This window comes from Grus americana, chromosome 3 (assembly GCF_028858705.1).
Source record: "Grus americana isolate bGruAme1 chromosome 3, bGruAme1.mat, whole genome shotgun sequence".
Classification (NCBI taxonomy): Eukaryota; Metazoa; Chordata; class Aves; order Gruiformes; family Gruidae; genus Grus; species Grus americana.
Window position 1 is genome coordinate 20788897 of NC_072854.1, and position 20249 is coordinate 20809145.

Sequence of the window (20249 nt, forward strand, 5' to 3'; positions counted from 1 at the left end):
TATGGATGGAAGCTGGTCATAGTGGTCACAAGAGACTTGTGCTTAGTTCGGTTTTCATATGAAAAAATACATAGACTTTTTTTATAACATGATTCTTCTTTCTTTATTCTACAGAGACCTAAGATTTAATAGGATTAAAGAAATCCAGCCTGGAGAGTTTAGACGGCTTAAAAACCTGAACACACTGTAAGTTCTTTTTCAACCCTAAGGCCCTTTCCCCTTTTGATTTAATATGATTAATTTGATAATGTGCCAAATTTGCTCATTTATCATAGGTAAGTAGTCTCACAAATTTCAGCTGTAATACTTACACAGATGAGGGAAGTGGGGTTTAAGTCCAAAGTATTTGAAAGCAAGACAGGTATGTGTCTATTAAAATAAAAAAGGAAATTATTTGCATCCTAATGTTTTATTAGCATTCTTTAATTGGAGGTAGGAAAAATACAGACATTTACTGTGTATTTTTTTCCAAATTGTGCTAAATGACTGTGGTGGAATATCACATAATAAATCATGGAGTTAAAAAAAAGCTGTTCAAAGGCTCAGATGTGCAAATGTGTTGCAGTTACAAAGTATTTGACAAACTCTATAATGTTTTCAACTTTCCTATTCTAATGTGTTGACCAGGACTGGCAGAAGTTGGAAGACTTTGTTCCTACTGAGCTGCCTTTTACAGAGGTCTTTGTTACCATATATATTTGTGAAGAAAAGTCCATGTTTTGTAAGACTTTTTACAAACTCACAAAGCAAATACTATAGTGTATTATAGTTTTAACTTAGTATCTCCTCTGTCATTCCTTCAAACATCACTTTTGAAACAAAGGTATGCATGTTTCTCTTCTCTAATATATTAGCAGACATGAGGAGGAATTAAGATAGACCGTTATTTTTACTTTTAAATATACATAATTTATGATTGCAAATTTGACTGTTTTCTAGAACACAAGTAGTGTGTGAACTGAAATACAATAGTGATATTGGTGAGCTTTCAATCGCTATTATCCATTTATTCTGCAAGCACATAACCACAAACATATTGAGATATCTTGTACTGTACATTCATACCAGAAGAAATGATAGTACTTTCCTTCAAAAGTATATTGTCCAAATCTGTGCTACCAAGTCATTTTTACTAGCTAGTCCTATTTCCAGTCACTTTTGATCATACCTCTGTTTGCAGTTGATCCCCAGTTTTGAATTACAATTTCTGTCAGATATCAAGTTTTAACTGTCCAAATCACTGATCTGAGATCCACGAGTACTGAATAAACACAGGATTCATTAAGTTTGGATTCCCTTCTCTCCATAAAACCAATGTATGAGGGATGAATGCAAATCTGTGAATCTGTTGGGTTTCTCTATGATGTAAAGGGCCCAGTACACAGAATATTGCTAAGAAGCATCTAAGAAAAGTCACTTTAATGCACCTGTTAATGACAAATCTTTATTAATATCAATTTTGTCAATTTCAAACCTATGTGTAGACTTGGGACCAACATTTTTTTCCCTTCATCTTCATCTCAGATACATACAAAAAGCCACATTATTCCAGTTTTTAGATGTTTTTTTCTTTTTTTCTTTCTGTCTATAATTTTTTCAGAGTTTTCTCCTGCTAGGTACTGACTGAGCAGCTGTAAGCACGTCACTTTTTTCTTCTAACAGTTACCATTAGGGGAAAAAGCATTTTGTTTTGTTATTTATTTAAGTTTTCCTTTTAATGCTGTGTTACACCTGCTGTTCCACTTTTTTTCCCCTACTGTTCCTGTATGTTAAAATAAACAGCTGTTTTTCTTTTTTTATAGGCTTCTAAACAACAATCAAATCAAAAGAATACCTAGTGGGGCATTCGAAGACCTTGAAAATCTGAAATATCTGTAAGTTAAATGAATGTCATTTTTTGCATCAATGTGTAAATGAACTTCTTCAATAGAAAAGTGTTTTAATCTGAGATTGTGTTTTATTCTGACTCACTATATCAGGAGATAAACTGCTTTGAAAATCTGTGAAATTAATTTATGGGGTGGGGAACCATGAATCCTTGTTTCTGTAAGTAGATGCTTTGAGATTTGCTAATATAAGACTCTGATATCTATAGGCAGTAGATTTTAAAGGACTTTCTAGTTGCTGCTTACTATATGCAGCTTAAAAGATAATTTAGAAAGGGATATATTGAAAGGTTTAGGAAGTCACCTCTTTAAAGGTTCACTGAAACCTTCATACAGGTACTTTTTAAGTTTGTGTTTTGAAAAGTGGTTTAAAACCCACTAGTCCAAGATTTGTGTCTGCAGAAGCTTGTAACCTATATAAGCTTTTTAACTACTCCTAAAATGTTCACTGAAAGCAGTATAAATTCATAAGAGAAAAATTAAGTCAAACACAAAATAGACAAATACCTATATGATTTGCCTTAAGTTCTGTCTTCAGGCACCCTGTATATTTTAAGACTAACTTCTCCCATTTTTAACAAACATATCAAGTGTATTAAGTGTCCAAATAAACAGAAGACATCAAAAATGTTACTTTTATCTGTATAAAAGACTAAAGCTGAAGAGTAGGTTGTCATGGATTCTCAGCTTTAGTCTCTGGAATCCACCTTATGTAGTGTCATGTAGAAAAGTTTCTATTGTCTTGGAAAATTGATCATTGCTTGAATGCTGTACAGATAAAAATGGTCACTTTGAGATTTCATTGTTTTGGAAACAATTCAGAAGCTTAATTTTTCATCTGGTTTTCAAGACTGCAGCCCGAATAGCTCTAAGGAGGAGCAAGAAGGGAGGAAAATAAAAATCACATAAATCTGTGCACACACATTACCTGGTTTTCCAAGCTGTGTTTGATTACATTTCCTGGTCTTGTTTTTATGTCTACTGTCTTTCAGTAATAAAGTTGTTTAATCTATATACAACAGGAGGAAAAAGAATATTGAACAGACTATCCCGAATGAATTATATAAGGTCCATGATGATTGTGTTTGTGAGAAGATGTGTTTGCATGGTGGATCTAGTAGTGGAGTACGTAAGGTCTACTAACTCAGGATGGCTAAGCCTCTTTTCATAGTCAGCAACTGTGCAGAAATACTACTTCATTCTTACTAGTTCTTTATTTTCACATGCTTGCCTTTGTCTAGCTGTAGTAAACCTGAGATAAAACTCAACTATGCACTCTGTTCAGTTCAATGAAAGAGTGAAAAGACATAATTGAACCATGATTTGTTTTCATATAAATGTAGTAAAGTTTATCTACATTTATCTTGTTAAGAGGAAGATCTTTTTCTTTTCCTCTTGTTCCCTGGAAAATTTGAGTATGAAGTTCAGTGTGGTAGTTCATTCAATTGCAGAGAGCTCTTCTTTAAAACCATCCCTTGTTTTGCTAAAATAGACTTTAGGGAGATCTTTTTTTTTTGCTTATTTCAATGGCTGTGATATAAAAGTTTAGCTTTAAAGTGTACATCCTTAAAGTTATAAAAATGCTCATACTGGTCAGATATCAATACAGAAGGCTTAAATGTACCAAATAAACACAGTTCAGCTGTGAAAAATTCAGCTGAGTAAGTACATGGTAATTGTATTCTGTGGAACAAAGGGAACAAAACAGATCATTTTTTCCCAATAGGATCAACTGAAGTAGAAATTAGTGGGGAGAGACTGTACAAAAGTTAGAAATATTGTTCAGAATTTAATACTATAAAGCCAAATCATCTGGAATAATTGAGGTTTTGTATGGCCTGATCCTATGGATATTTGCAAACCTAACTTGTATTGTCGTGTTTCATAAAATGAGATCATTGGTCCACGATGTTACTTGTGTTCTTATGAGAACTCAAGTACTGGATTGCGGATCATTCTGAAAATCTGTAATTCACGGAGTAATTTTAGAAAACCTGCCATTCTCAGTGGCTTTGATTTAGTAAAATATAAGTAGATATAAAATGTATAACTATTAGTAAATATGAACATATAACTATGTATAAAAATGCTTGTAACTATATAGGTATATATAAAATATGTAATTATAAAACACAAGACAGTATATTTATATTAAAGAAGCCAGCATCTGAGGGAGAGATGTCAAGGTCTCTGCTGCAGATCAGTTTTTGTACTTTCAGACAAAACTTTTTTCCAACAAGTCAAAGAAGCCTTAGAATTTTCAAATGCTTCTTTGTACTATTTCCTTCTGAAATTGAGCTTAGAGTTTTATGAGGTATATATGTTTTCAGAATTGTCTGTCTGAAGAACAAATTTTGACAAAGAATAATGATAATTTCTCAATTTTCTATACATTAAAAATATTCATAATTGTAAAAGTTGGTCTTTACATTATAAAAAGAAAATTATGCACATATGATTTTTGAAGCTTATTTTTAGCAATAATTTTGATCTTGTTCTTTATGTAATTGAAATGTTGACAGTTCTATAAACAATTTTGCATGATCTTACTGTCTGTTTGTGGTAATAATTTGTCTTTGAATTCATATACTAAAAGTTGGAAAGTAAGCAATGTAATTATTGTTTTGCTATGAAACCAAGAGGATACTTTTTTTTTTTCTGCCTTTCTGCCTGCCTGTCTTTATTTCATATACCTTAGTGTTGGCACTATGGCTCTTTAGTAAGAATCAAAAAGGCATTAGTAGCTTGGACCTCATCCATAATATAGTTTCTTTCTACACTTCAGTGATTCTGTGTAATTTTGGGGTCTTACGTTCCCCCTTTTGCAAAGGATACTGTAAGCATTCCTGTCTAAAATAAACATTAAAAGTTGTCTTCATATGAGCAAAATAATTGGTAACATGTTTGTAATTTGTTGCTGCTGATACAAGATGTATATGTATACATGATGTGTATGGTACACTGAATATGTTTAATTGACTTCCTGTGAGTTATTCAGTTTACTGCCTAGAGGTGGTAGTACAGAAAGATGAGAAAGAAAAGCTTCCCGACCTTATAATATAGATGGAGGCAGATTTGGGGAAACTTGATAGGATAATCCTTCTTGATCTTGAAAGTCAACAGTTTATTCTCCAAGATAGAAGATAATTGGGCATTGAAGGTAGACACTACTACAGTTTTAACATGTATGATAATAGAAGATTTGGAATCAGCAGTGGAAAAAATGAGATTAAGTTAAAAAGAAAGAATTTAGGGAGGAGATATGGGAAAATATAAAATATATATTAGCATTTAAAAAAACCTTTCCAGATAAAGAGAAGGTACTTTGTATTTACAGAGCAGTAAACTAGAAGCTAGTGTGAAGGAAGTGAAGGAAATAAAAATGGAGAATGAAAACAACTTTGGCGACAACACTGATACACGTTCACTTAGTAAGAAATGGAGAGCTGAGGAATCAGACGTGACAACATTGCAATAAGCATATGGCAAACGGAAATTAAGACTGTATGAAATGTATCAGTTCTGGAAATACTAAAAGGGGACATACAAGATTTGTCTTGCCTTTGGTGAATGAAGTAATAGTGGTAGAAGATACGTTGTAGGTTTGCCAAAGAGCTGAGTTGCTGACCTCACTCTTCCAGAAATGAGATTAGGTCACATTTCCTTCTGTGCCTTCTGCCACTGTTGCTGTCATGGTCATGTTACTTTGTCCTTTGAACACCTCCAGCAATTCTGGATCTCATTTCTTTGCAACTCACATTGCTGATTCCACTGTCTCCTTTATGTTTCTATATAAATGTCTCTTTGCTGTATTTAGTTACATGTCAGGTTTAGCTCACAATGCCTGATATTGCTATTACTTTTTATCTTTTTTTACCACCGATTCCAACCAAATATGTCTGGATCTTACTTTCCTTAATTCACATGACTTTTAATACAGGCCATATAAAAAACCCCAAACAAACAAAAAATATCCTCATAGGGGATCTAGCAAACTTTTAAATTAGACCTCCTTTTTTTTCCTAATTTTCTGATAACTGGTTACCTATTTGTTTGTTCGTTTCCCAAGTGTATGACTGCTCCCTCTGGCCTCTATCAGCCTTGCTTCCACTTCTGGAAAATGGTATTTTTTTACTCTTCTGAAAACAGTTAGTAGTAGTTGCCAGAAAATAATTTAATGTCTTAATAGAATATATCCCCTTGTCGTCTTAATCCACTGTTTATTCATCCTTTGAAAAACTCTAATGGTTCAGTTGTGTAAGAGAGCTTTTAGGTAAATCAAATGATAAATTACTTTTTCCCTAATTATACTTTAAGTCTGTTTTCTGCTAATGTAACTGGGATAAATTTTGAAAATGTTTTTGTTAAAGATTAGTGCAATATTTACAAAGTTTTACTTGTTAGGCACAGCAGCATTTTAGAAAGACATAAATACTTTTTGTGAATGCTACTTATTTGTATCTTGTATTCTGTCATCTCTCTCTTCATTAGGCAAATATTTATATATTTTTGTTTCTGTTAATATCCTCAGGGAAACATCTACACAGCTAAATGGAAGTCTGGTTAATTTATCTGTTGTAGGACGTACGTTTTTGTAGCCTTGGGGTTGCTGGGGTTTCTCTGTGGAGGAGGGACATGATGGACTGAGGTCAGTTGAGTGTCCTGCAGCTGAGGGTTTTCTAATCAGCGTGGAAAAAGTTGTAGTTTAAAGTTGAATCCCAAAGAAAGTCCCACCACAGTGGCTTGGTAAGAGCTCCGGAAGGGGACGTGAAAGGCTACTCCCTTCCCTGCAGTGTGGTGGTAAAAGTCTGCAGAGCTTCAAAGTCATTATCCCAGTCTTCCTCTAACCCACCTGCCTTACTTTGTCTGCAGAAAGTAATTAAAAGTTACATGAGTTATTCTGGTAAAACTTGTTTTAAAAAGTTGGATTAATTCAGATTTCTTGAATAAAATTATTCAAATGCCCACAAGAGATACTTAACTGAGGTTGATTATTAAAAGCCTCCTAGCCCACTCTGGTGCACTGGTCTGATCAGAAGTTTAGTACTCAAAGGAATAAGAGGAATTTCAACACCGCCAAGTGGAGCGTATTAAGAAAGGTAAATAACACTTTAGCTGTTCAGTCCTTGAAATTTTCTAAGGAGTGAGAAGAAATGGTTCCTTTAAAATTCTTGCTGGAAAATAAGATAGGAATTTAATATCATACAGAGAGGAAAATTAAGGAAAGATGAAATTGTAATGGCTATGATCCTCAAATTAACTGGTAAATTTGAGGCAAAACAAATATTTGAATACCCTTGAAATAACAGTGTTTTTCAAATAGAATAAAAACCAATTCCTCATCCAAAATAAGAGTAATACATCTATTCTCTGTCTTTTCAAATGATTTTTTTACAGTAATTTTACATGACAATTTTTTTCCAGTTAAATTTGTTCAGAATTTTGAGCATTTTAAAAACCTCAGAAATTTTTGCTTACTTTTTATTCTGTTATTGGAGGAACTCTGTTCTTTGTTCAGATGTATATCTATGTTAATTAAGCACACCCGAGTCTCTGTATATTAATGTGTTGGAATCTTAGCAAGCAATGCACTGGAAAACTAAATTTAGACTCAAGGGAAAGATACTACTCCGTATTGTTCCCCAAAGTTGTCGTGAATTGAACATCAGATACCTACAACTTTTTTCCTTGTTAGGGCCTATCATGAAATGTTGCCCATTGTCAAGTCAGTGTAAAAACTGCCACCAGCTCCAGCAGAACCAGTATTTTATCTGTTGCATCAAAAGAAGTTTGCAGTACTTCCTTCCAGTAAGTTACTGAAAACTGTAATAATAGAAAACCCAAAAACACTACTAATAAAATGCCTGCTAATAAAGCCATTTGTGATCCGAAGTCTCTTCATCCCTTTTTCATAGAAATGTATGCCTGATTAGCTGAGTTACAAATCATTTGTCAAATAATTGTTAGAAAGTTCTTACTGCAGACCTGTTCCTAACCTAACACAAAAAGAAAGACTGACACTGAATCCCAACAGTATTTTTATTTGCTGCCTCCATGCAGAAACCGCAGTCATCAGCTAAACTCTGTGATTTTTCTCCAACACCCTCTCACTAAACCATCCTTACTGTTAAAAGCATGATGAACATGAGCACATACACTGATCCATCCTGATTTGTTTTAATTCTGTAGAAAAGGTATAGACAGCACACGTGAGCATACTGGTACTCTGCATATGGTTACTTTTATTCTGTAATAAGTATAGAGTATCAATGGGCACCTAATGTCCGTCTTCTACACAGTGATAAAACAAATATACAATGATGTTTTATGGATGTGATACCAATATTCTAACTTGTATTTTTTTGTAAATATTCAAAAGGTGACACAGGTGGAGCTATAGAAATTCTCACTGTTTGTTCTCCAAGTCCAGTAAAAAGACTAATTCCATCATAATTTGAGTATTTGTACCAGTATCCAGATGAGATATTTTAAAGAAAGTAAGAGGCCGATGGCATCCCCAGTGTGTCCTGCTAAAGGCATTCTGATGCAATTCTGTCCCATTAAGTTGAATTTATTTTGTCTTTTGGCAAGCCCATCAAGAAACTGAGGGGCAAAGAAACAGTAAGTAACAGTGAGCACTGGGAAGCCCAAACCATCCGGGTGACAGCCTCAGGGCCTACACGGCCCTAGACTTTTGTCTTTCCTGGCAAACATTTGGGATGAAATCTTAATGACAAAGTATTTTTATGTGTATGTGTTTAGTTTTTGTTTTGTATTTTTTTCCTAATATGTAGTTGAAAAACTGTCTTCACGTTCAACTTAATTCTTCTTTTCCACCTTCATGTAGCTCTTGTTTGTGTACTAATATTACTGATTGTTTCTTGTTTCAGCTATTTGTACAAGAATGAAATCCAGTCAATTGACAGGCAAGCATTTAAAGGACTTGCCTCTCTAGAACAACTGTAAGTGCCTTTTCTCTTCTGTGCTGTCATCTCCAAGGTTCCCCTGCAGAGGAAAAGTGCACGCCTTGATCCGTACATCCTGCCTGCATGCTCTGCATGTCTGCACTCCCTGGGTTGTTAGGCAGAAAACCCCATAATCATTTGCATGTGGAAAAACAAAATTGATCTCTGTGTCAAATTCCTCATTTCTGTGTTTGTCTTTTATTTGTGATTTGCATTCCCGGTGTCCCTATACATTGTTACATAGCTTTGACGAAGAAGCAGCATTATTGTGGAAAATGTTGAAAATGAATGTGTATTGCCTAGAGAGAGATTCTGATTTCATTTCTGTAGGTTTTATAACATTGCAATTCCTCTGACTGCAGCAGTTACTCTGTTTTATGCCAGCATAACTAGAACTGAATTAGTCTCTTGAAGTTTAACTCAGTTTCGTAACATTTTAAAACAAGAAGAGATTTAAAAATTAAAACCTTACTGTTATTGATACGTGTTAATCATTGCCATATACAGATGTTTAAAAACTAAGAAAGTTTATTGCTTGTAATGTAGTTGTTTCGGTAATGTCTTCTAGAAAGGATGATTAAAACGGTACTCCACCACTCATCATAATGACCGAAGATTAATTTCTATTGACAAAGAATGAAAAATGCAGTTATTAGCATGACAAAAACTGATTGTATTGATTCTATGAAGTTTGTTTTCTTTTATAAACAGAAAGCATTACTATACATTCATTGTGGTTATGTTTAGAAAAAATGGAAAGAGTTATAAACTCATAACTATTTCAGTTTTACTGCTAAATAACAGTACTAGACCAATGAGTTTTGTAGCATATAAATTTTGGGGGCTGAACATCCTTCTTCTAGGACCAACATAAATTTTGAAACTCCTGACATTTATCAGTGTATTACAAATTTTCTGGGATATGTACCAGTTTCCTTGTTACTATAAACGTCTAGTGGACATTAATGGACACAGTGTGTATCTGAAATAAAACGGTGCTTCAGATGGGTACAAAATCATACAAGCTCATTTCAGAGGGCAGTAGATGCCTTTTGAGGGAAGAAATTCTGTACAAAACAAAAGTGATAATTATCAAACATATTTATATATGTCATTTGTTTCCTTAATGCCTTTCTCTTCCTCTTCCTCCTACTCTAGAAATGATTACTGCAGCATATTGACAGCAACTGGTAGGGCTTACTTGCATGCTAATAGCAATTCTTATTTTCTGTGTAGAAATTGAAATATTGAGGCCCATTTATTGAATTACTAATGCTTCCAAAATAATATTCTTCCCCATGCCACAAGCCTGATACGCTGCAAGTGGCAACACTTGCCCTTTTTTCTTTTGCTCTATTTCCTGTTGATCTATGTCATGACTGAAAAACATAAATCACTCTGGAATATTAACGCCTTCTGAATGTACATTTCCACTAGGTTGCAGTTAAGCCTCTCTGCCTGCAGTGATACCACGCTGTATCAGCTTCAGCTCTAACTTGAGACATCAACATTATTCTGTATGAAATTAAGTTTTCAATAAGGATTGAGTCTCATGGCTAGCTCGGAAGTATGGAAGCGGAGCCTGGCACATCGCTGCGTAGTGACTGCCTTTGTGTCATGGCATCAGTTGCCGCAAGCAGCGCCCGCGGCTGGTCTGGGTGAGCTGCCGGGAGGGTTGCTGCCCTGCTGCGTGCACATCAGAAAGCTCTCGCTTCTTTTAGAGCCCATCTCCTGGGCAGATCTGAAAAAGAAGGCTCGCCAGGTGGGAAAATGGGAGCATAGGATCACATGCCTGGAAATAAATTGAATAGAGGGTATTCATTAAGATTTTAGTTTATAAGAATTTGAGAGAGATTTGTCATTTATACATCTTTAGCATAAAAATAAGTTCTGACTCTACAGGGTCTGTTTTATCACATTATCTTTGGAGAAAGACTGTTCACAAGACAAAAATCAGGCATTGCAAACAAATTCTCAAGTCCTCTGACCTCAGTTTGGGACTGTATTGACTGCTCAGTACAATGTTTCTGCATTTCAGGCTTCCACAACCTCGAGTTATCAAACACATTTTGCTACTGGATGTGTTGACTCAGCCAAATGCTTTTCTCAATGCTTAGCAGAGTTCTCAGAAGGAGATGCTGCTGTCCGCATCTCAGAAGACTGTGATTCACAGTAATTTCTTCTACTCCAGTGAAGCATAATGACACTGATAGTTGCTTTTTTGGTTTTTTTGTGGGGGTTTTTGTGGGGTTTTTTGTGGTTTTCTTTTTTTTTTTAAATGAACAGAAAAGCAAACATTTTTCTGGTTTTGTTTTATTTTTTTGGGAGAGGGTTTAAAGATAAACTGTAAATGTAGTTCGATTTAGGAGGCCTGTTGCATGTATAAGGGAAGAAAAACCCCAGTATTTGCTGCTGCTGGCAGGATCCTGCTTAAACCTCTGCGGAAGAATTCTTAGCTGCTGATGTAGTAGAAATATCTTTTCTTCGGAAATTTCTGCCAAGGGAATGCAATCTTTGAATCAGATCTTGAAACTTGCTTGTGCTACAGTAAATTCTGAAAAAAACTTGGCAGTTTTAGATGCTCGAACACACTGAGCCATACATGTTTCAGCACCTAACTCTTCAGTCACGGCAGGGCATGAAGGGAGAAAATCAGCTGATTAAAAGTAGCCGCTTAGTACCAGCTTAGACCCTGTTGAATCTGCAAAACATATGTTTGGGTCTGGCAAACACGACACATACCAGCAGGAAAGTTGCATTTTTTCGGAGCAGCAACTGGAAGGCAGCCAGAGCACCCGAAAGGCAACAAAAGCTGCCTCTATATGCTTGCGCTTAGACAACGGCTATATGCCTCTCTATGCCTGTGCTCAGACAACTGAATCCCACCTGAAATACCTGGCTCGGGAGGTCCTGAGTTTGCTGTATCTGGATCCCAAGATCGAGCTCTAAATGCAGATGTATGTGTTTGTTTTTACAATATTTTTCTTCCAAATATCTACTACATTTTTTGAGATGTCCTCTTAAGAGCTATATGTATCAGGGACAAAAAGTGTTCTCTGCAGTCCTTAACTAGTGGGATCCCCCAAATACTAATGGGATTATTTAAATCTGTTTACCTAATCTTAGTGGAATACTAATTATGCGTTTTCTTTTAACTTTCATATTAACATAATAATTTTGCTCTTTATAAGCTGTTACTAGAGTTATTCTGTAGTTTGTGTATGTATATATGAACATATATACATATTTTGGGGGAAATTAATAGATAAAAATTCTATCTTACATATAGGGATGCAACTTGTCATATTAATTTTATTTCTCTCAATTCAATTTTCAATAGCTTTGAAATGTTGCTATGATTTTTTTAAGTTTTATATTACAAAGGGTTCCTGGTTTTTGCATAAATGTATGTGAACAGTTATGCACATTTAACACAGTGGAGCCTGATTAAGGTCTCATTGCTGCTGAAAATACCTATGGTATACTCTTTAAAGAGAGATTCCATAATCTTCTTACATACCCTGTTGCAGTATTTTATATTGTTGCCGTAACATCTAATTTAAATCTCTTTCCTTGGGGTTTAAGCCTGTTACTTCTTTTTATAGCTCTGGGCAGGGAAAGTTCTTTGATAAATGTGGGAAAAATCTATTTGTTCATTCTCTTTCAAATAACTGCAAATGGCAAACATACTATTTAAACATTTAGAACATATATTTTGCTCTACTAATGGATTTTAAGTACTTCCTCAAAGATGTGGAGATACTATTAGAAATGAACAATTGGCATATATGATAAAAGTAATCCTCTACAGAAATGTTATGCTACAAAAGATAATCCTAAATTTAGTGCTGTGAAAAATGCCACTGGGACTGAATTTTACTGTACATGTTCATCCTCCAAAATTAATAATAACAAAGATAAAATCTGTACCATGCTTATTTGATCAAATCTTTATCTTCCTGTAGGTGTGTTTGGTTTGGACTTTTTTTCTCTCTAAATACTTCCTTTCCTTCTGTTTCATCCTTGATAATGAATTCAGAATTAAATAGGAAGACACAGGAGTCTTTAAAAATCATTCTTACATGCTTTGTCTTTTAATTTCCAATATGAAAGTCTTTTTAATATCAAATTCATTACATCATACTACTTTTTTTAGGAATGTTTTATACTCCGAACATAGAAGACGTCTATAAAAACATGTCTATGTGAGATTATTTCCTGAATATCATTACCTTTAAAGTGAATTTCCAGCCCGAGAAATTATCATATTAATTAAAATATTAAAAATCCTTAAAAAAAAGCATTAATGGGGTTCATACAAGAAAAGAATGTAAGCGATAAACCTAAGTGATAAAATGTGATTAAAGTGAAGGTCGTAAAGCCAAGGATTTTTTACTGTTTTTATTGCAGACTTACACTGCAATCTGGTTTCTGCATCTATTTTTTTAGAATTACACATGTTGCTAATTACTTTGACCACATATTTAACACCTTATTCTGTTCATGAATTGCCTGACCAAGTTGCTCAGGACTTTTTTGAGGTCATAATTTAAAGACCTGCAAACCCCAAATAATTTTTAACATGAAGCAGTTATGAGTATTTTCCAGTTGGATTTCATTATTTGATTTTTTGAGCTACTTTAGGCAGCACGATTTCTGATGAGGTAACAACTGTTACAATGTGCTTCCGTGCCTGAATTATTGTAGTTGTATCTGTGATGATTTGAGGTTGTAAACAAGGCAAGGTTTATAACAGAAGTACTGTTTTAATTAGAACCAATTAATTTGGTTGGAAAAACAAGATTTTTCAGGCACATAAACTATTATTTACATCTGTAATTATAGTAGTCCTGAATACTAAACCGCAGTTACGAGCTGTTGCTTTGAGTTTAATGATGTATATACATCACTTAAACTGTTTGAGAGAGGTGTCCTCTCTTTTTCTCTCTTTGCTAATCTCACCTCTGATCCATGGACTAGAGGAAGGGATCGTGTGCCTCAATGTGCCTGCTGTTCCCAACCTTATTTGTTGCTCTAGTAAGAGGTATTACTTGTACATACAACTCTTGCCTTGTCAATGCCAAAGAAGTACAAGAGATTAGTTTATTGGGAAGATAAGGAGATAGATTTGCAAGGTACTCATACGTCATAAAAATGCAAGAAGAATTGACAAAGTTAAAAAGGGAAAAAAATCCCTGTTGGCAAGAAGTGGTGTATGTAATTTTTTCCAAAATCAAGGCTGCTTCAGAAGAAGTAACAAACCCTATAGTTGTGTCTGGTTTTTCCCTTTGTCCTCTTTCACTGCAGTGATCCCCACCTTGCTTTGCCCTCCTCCAGATGCTGCTGATGCTGGGAAGGTGGGCAAACAGAGCCCCGACTCCTTGGGAGCCGTGCCTTCCCACCGCACAGCCGGGCCCGTCCTGCCCGTCCTTCCTCAGGGCTGGACCTGACTGAGGTCTCTCTTCTCTCTGCTGACGATTTGAATGAACCTAGCAGGAAATATCTGCTTTTGAGATGTCTGTCTTTTTAATTTAGATGAAATTGGCCTGTATTTTCAAAAGGGAGACGAAGACTGGCAGGCACATCGCTTCTTGTTTCCTTATGCAAACAGGATCATACTCTACGCTCACTGCAATTTGTGGCCACGCGTTGCACTGGCAGTAAGCAGACTTGACACTCCGATGTGCCTGATCACATCCGTGCTGATTTATTGGCTTTTTCTGTGGTCCCCATTCATTGCTCCCTGGCATCGCTCGCTGGCTCGCGCTCAGGCCGTGCTGCTGCTGACGGGGGATCTGGGAGACTGCCAGGCACGTGCCTGGCTTCCCCGCTGCACGCGCCTTCCAGGGCTCGCTGCAACGCCTCTCTGCCGTAATCGCCGCTTCTTCCCGCTTTCCTCTCTCTGCAGCGACCATTCGGCTCAGGGCAGGGAGTAGAGCACATGCGGTGTTTCAGTGCGAGGGAGTTTCCGTGTCTTTTTACTTTTCATGCTGAAGGCATGATTTTTCAGGAGATTTGGAGAGGCTGAGATTTTCTCTTGGTTTTTGAATGATGGGCTTTTTCATTCTCCAGCCTACAGTGATTTCTATTCATGCGCATCCTCCAGATGTTCCTAAGTTTGTCAGAGGTCAGATAGGAAGCTTTAGGAGATTTGGATACATTTGGATATCATCAGCATCCAAAGTCTATAAATAATTTTCACAGTTCCTTGTGCAAGTCTTATCAATTACTTCTTGTTTTCTCATCTGCAAGGTTATGGAGTACCTCCACAACGTAGTCAAGACTGGAGTGAGCCTGCCTCTGCAGTCCATTTTCACAGCAGCTACAAATTAATAATCTGGTTAATTGTCTTGTTACATTAGATTTTTTTTCAGTTTTACAGGATTGACTGCTGTGTAATATTTGTTGCTGTGTAATATTAATAGCTTACATAAGCATCAACAGAGCATCAAACAGAGCACAGATGTGGTGGTTAATCGTACGCCAATTGCTGGGAAGCCCTTTGTCTAAAAACAATTAAATCAAGCTTGGTTTTATGTTACGAATTTGTTTGGCTTTTGAGAGCATTCATAGCTTTAAATGCCAGGATTCATGAACTAGAGCAGGTTACTTCTCAACATCTTTGAAATTTTCACTCAATGTGATAGCAATAAAAACAGTTGCCCACTAAAAATGTTATTCTGCTGGAAACTGTACATGTTTTCTAAACAATCTGCAACATTTTTCTGTAAAAAATAATAATTTTCTTTTTTACATATATATGTATACTAGTATGCATACAAATGCAAATTGGACATGGCAAAAGAGGATTCAAGGTACTATCTCTAAAATCTCCAAAGTAAAGGTTTTCAAACAATTTTTTTTTTTCAGATACATGTACAGACACACACATACACACTCTCTGTATTGTGATCTGCAAACCCTTCTTGTTTGTCACATCTTGTATCTCTCATATTCAAGTACAGGATTCAGATGATAGCAGAAAAAAGTTAAGCCACTACACCACTATCACCATTTGGAGGTGTAAACAGGATGTAAATAATAACAAATGTTTTATAATATTTAAGCTTCATTAAGAAAACTGTTTCAGTATTTTTCTTTTTGTTTAACATATTTTCAGGTATCTGCACTTTAATCAAATAGAAACGTTGGAACCTGAATCCTTTACCCATCTTCCAAAACTTGAAAGGCTGTAAGTTTGTTTTTCTTGGGGTAAGATTCAGAAGAGTCAGCTTACTTCTTTGTTTGAATTAAATAAAATGTTTGAAACTAGAAAATAATATTTTTATCATTCTCATAGATTATTTTTAGTCTAAATTTTGTATTGTAACTACTACGTAGTCTTTGCCAAGAACACCTTGGTCAGGATAACCTTATAGGCGTGCAGAAATGAGCATTGCATATGGTGTATTTTTCTGTTGCAAAACTATTTCCCAAAGAGCTGTGATCAATGTTTGGCCTAAAATAAATGTTATGAATGAAGAAGCAGGCGATTTATATTATGACTTTTTTTTTTTTTTAATGTATCTCATTTGAATGCTTATGAGCTCCCTCCTTTTTGGTTACTTTGTCTTTTTATGGCTTTTTTTCCCCCATATGGACACACCAAATACACCTTGGATGCCCCTTAAAAAATAGCAGCCAATGAATTGCTGAAAAAAGTTCAATTTATTTTATTTTTGTAAAATTTCTTTCTCTGAAAGGTCTTTCAGAAGAATGTACATGAAATGAGTATGTGTCAAAATCTGAATTTTTACATGTGTATTTCTGTGCTTTTTAACAGATTTCTGCATAACAACAGAATATCTCATTTGATTCCTGGAACATTTAGTCACTTAGAATCTATGAAGAGACTGTAAGTAATTTGAATTATTATTGAACTAAAGAAAGTTTAAATAATCTAATTATACTGTACCTCATCTTGCAATATTTATCTTCCTTGAAAAATGCCTTTCATTGCGTCATTGTTTAAAATATTAAATAATTTTACCTAAGCTGTACGCCATTTGTGTATGTACACAGACTGAGACCATTGCTTCATATCCTACCATCTTCAGTGACTGACTAAACCCTTTTGTTTATTTCCTGTCTTGGAATCATTTGTAATCATAAGGTCTTGTTTTGTAGACCAAATAATGTACACAGCTCCTTCTTTGTTGTTTTGGTTTGGTTTGGTTTGGGTTGGGTTTTGTTTGGGTTTGTTTGTTTGTTTGTTTGTTTGTTTTTTCCCCCTCTTCTCTATGTCATACTGGATGAACCTTCTATAATCTTTCAATATTTGATTATTTTGGTATTTTCTTTTCATTGTTTTACTTGTCCTTATCTGATGATTAAAACATAGTTATAAAAAGGTACTCAGTGGCATAAGAAAATAAGTATTACTTTCAAAAGCCACTCCAGAAGCCAGTTCTGAAGAGCCATTCACTTGGAAAATTAGACACTTCTTGGTCCCTCAGTAGCATTTGAAACTAGATCTTGATAAGAGTCCCTTTCAGAGAGTTTTCTATCCCTCACTTAGGTTCTCCACCGATCTAGGATAAACATTCTTTAAATTATCGAAGACTGCCGTTTTGAGGAAGGCAGTCAGTCATGCACTCAAACCCCCCTTCCCAGGAGTGTGCTGTGAGGCGAGTCACAGTGCTAACTCTACTGGGAGAACACACCAAGCTGTGTGGTGCTGTCGACACGCTGGAGGGAAGGGATGCCATCCAGAGGGACCTTGACAGGCTGGAGACGTGGGCCCGTGCGAGCCACATGAAGTTCAACAAGGCCAAGTGCAAGGTCCTGCACATAGGTTGGGGCAATCCCAAGCACAACTACAGGCTGGATGCAGAATGGATTGAGAGCAGCCCTGAGAAGAAGGACTTGGGTGTGTTGATTGATGAGAAGCTCAACATGAGCTGGCAGTGTGCACCTGCAGCCCAGAAAGCCAACCGTGTCCTGGGCTGCATCAAAAGAGGTGTGACCAGAAGGTCGAGGGGGGTGATCCTGCCCCTCTACTCTGCTCTTGTGAGACCCCACCTGGAGTACTGCGTCCAGCTCTGGGAGCCCCAGTACAGGAAAGACATGGAGCTGTTGGAGTGAGTCCGGAGGAGGGCCACGAAGCTGATCAGAGGGCTGGAGCACCTCTCCTATGAGGACAGGCTGAGAGAGTTGGGATTGTTCAGCCTGGGGAAAAGGCAGCTCCAGGGAGATCTAATTGCAGCTTACCAGTACCTGAAGGGGCCTACAGGAAAGCTGGTGAGGGACTGTTTATCAGGGAGTGTAGTGACAGGACAAGGGGTAATGGGTTTAAGCTGAAGGAAGGTCGATTTAGATGAGATGTTAGAAAGAAATTCTTCACTGTGAGGGTGGTGAGGCACTGGAACAGGTTACCCAGAGAGGCTGTGGATGCCGCATCCCTGGAAGCGTTCAAGGCCAGGTTGGATGAGGCTTTGGGCAATGTGGTCTAGGGGAGGGTGTCCCTGCCCGCAGTGGGGGGGTTGGAACTAGATGATCTTTAAGGTCCCTTCCAACCCAAACCATTCTATGATTCTATGAAAAGAGATTGCAAGGGAAACAGCGGGAAGATCGTCCCGCTGTTTTAGGACAAGTGTGAAACCATACCTTTAACTGTGCACCAAAGGCAGAATAAAGTAAATTTTGATGGTGAGTGCACCTTCCAGTAGTATCTGCTTCACACATACCTCCCTTAAAGTCCTGTGCAGTTCAAGCAAACAGAAAGAGATGCTTCTTCACATAATGCCTAAGTAAAAGGGAGTTTTAATAGTGGCTATTAGTGGAACAGGACACTGCACTAGACTGACCTGGTGTCTTCTGACGTGGGACAGCTTATCCCTAAAGGTGACTTTCATGTTCTGCATTTAAATTCTACCAATAACATCTAATATACTGGGAGACATTTGTACAGTCGCTTGTACAAACAAGTAACTTCCTTGGTCTTGCCTGTTTTTCATAGGAGAGCAGGGAATAAAAATTTCTGGGCATTTGTACAACAGGTTAAAAAAAATTATTAAGAGACAAAATTATCAAAAAGTTTATTATCCCCAAAGATAAACCAAACTGAGATTGCTTTGCCATGCAACTTTATTTCCAATTTAAATATAGATATATTTAATGGTACAGGTTTCTAGGTTTCTGTATTTAATGTTTTTCTTTTTCCTACAAGGCCCTTAACCAGAAAGTACAGTGCTCCACATAGTAACAGGGCCCTCCACTACTGGAAAGAAAGTCAACAGAATTTATGGGTTCTCGTTATCTGCAATAGGCAGGTGTTTTATGAAGTTACTGACCCACTGAACTTGACAAGAGCTTAATGCTTAAATAAAACTGTGGGTCTTTGTCTCAGTTGCCTGATCAGCAAAATGGGAAGTTGTAAAACTGTCAAGTTAGCAGTGAAGTTACTACAGTAATAAGTATTAAACAGGAATAAAACGTGGAGAATGGTGTAAGTTCCTTATTTAAGCAAAGTTTGTATAACGTCTAAATAAAACCTGATTTATTCACTGAATGCTGGGGTTAAAAAAGAAATATTATTTCGATGCTTGCTATGTTGAACACCATGCGGTGAAAATTATATGCATTTTTGTAAAAAGACTACCAGAATGCATATAAGCAAGTGACTTTCACCAGTATTCCAGATTGCCCCTTGTCTCGATTCACAGAAGAAGGTGCTGCTCATATTGCAGAAACATTTTGATCCTAGCAAAATAGTTGGAGCTTGCTAAGAAGTGTGGTGGCTGCTTCTTTTTTTGTGCAGGCGTTTGGATTCAAACGCTCTTCACTGTGACTGTGAAATCCTGTGGCTGGCAGAGCTGTTGAAGACGTACGCGGAGTCGGGTAATGCTCAAGCAGCAGCTACCTGTGAGTATCCACGAAGGATCCAGGGAAGATCAGTGGCCACGATAACACCAGAAGAACTGAACTGTGGTAGGTTTGCCAATTCCTGCTGGCTTCTTTAGCGTGTTCAATGTACCCAGACTTTTTTTTTTATTTTTTTTTTGGCAGGGGGGCGTGTTAAAATTTGTTCTTCTTTTCTCTTTGATAACACTGAGCACTTCTGGTCAATATTGGGTATTTCCAGAAATCTCCCTGTGTTCCTTCTCGCCTTCTGACAGAACTGATTGCTTTTGTCCCTCAGCCTATCTCTAATGAAAGAAATATAGCCATGTTTGAAATTTCCCATTGAGGAACTGAATGTGAATATGCAGAAAGAGTTTAATTTTCCTTTTCGTATTTCAATTTTAGTTATAGAAGGATTGTCAGCTAGGGTCTTTGGTGTTATGTTAATATTATTTGGTGTCCTTTATTCTGTTTTCTACAAGGGAAAGGGAAGAAAGAAGCCATACAGAATTGCTCCTGATTTCACAAACCTTATTGTTAAAACACTTGTTGATAT

General features: G+C 36.4%; 1 protein-coding gene across 2 annotated transcripts in view; it reads left to right on the plus strand.

Annotated features, from left to right (window-relative positions):
* Positions 1–20249, plus strand: part of PXDN (peroxidasin) — a 92230-nt gene that overhangs the window by 27959 nt on the left and 44022 nt on the right. Inside the window, exons 2-7 of one of the 2 annotated variants that reach the window (XM_054821713.1) lie at positions 115–186; positions 1803–1874; positions 8777–8848; positions 15972–16043; positions 16635–16706; positions 19611–19780. In XM_054821713.1, the coding sequence (XP_054677688.1) occupies positions 115–186; positions 1803–1874; positions 8777–8848; positions 15972–16043; positions 16635–16706; positions 19611–19780 (530 nt within the window). The remainder of the gene's footprint in view (positions 1–114; positions 187–1802; positions 1875–8776; positions 8849–15971; positions 16044–16634; positions 16707–19610; positions 19781–20249) is intronic. The other variant, XM_054821715.1, reaches the window with a different exon arrangement.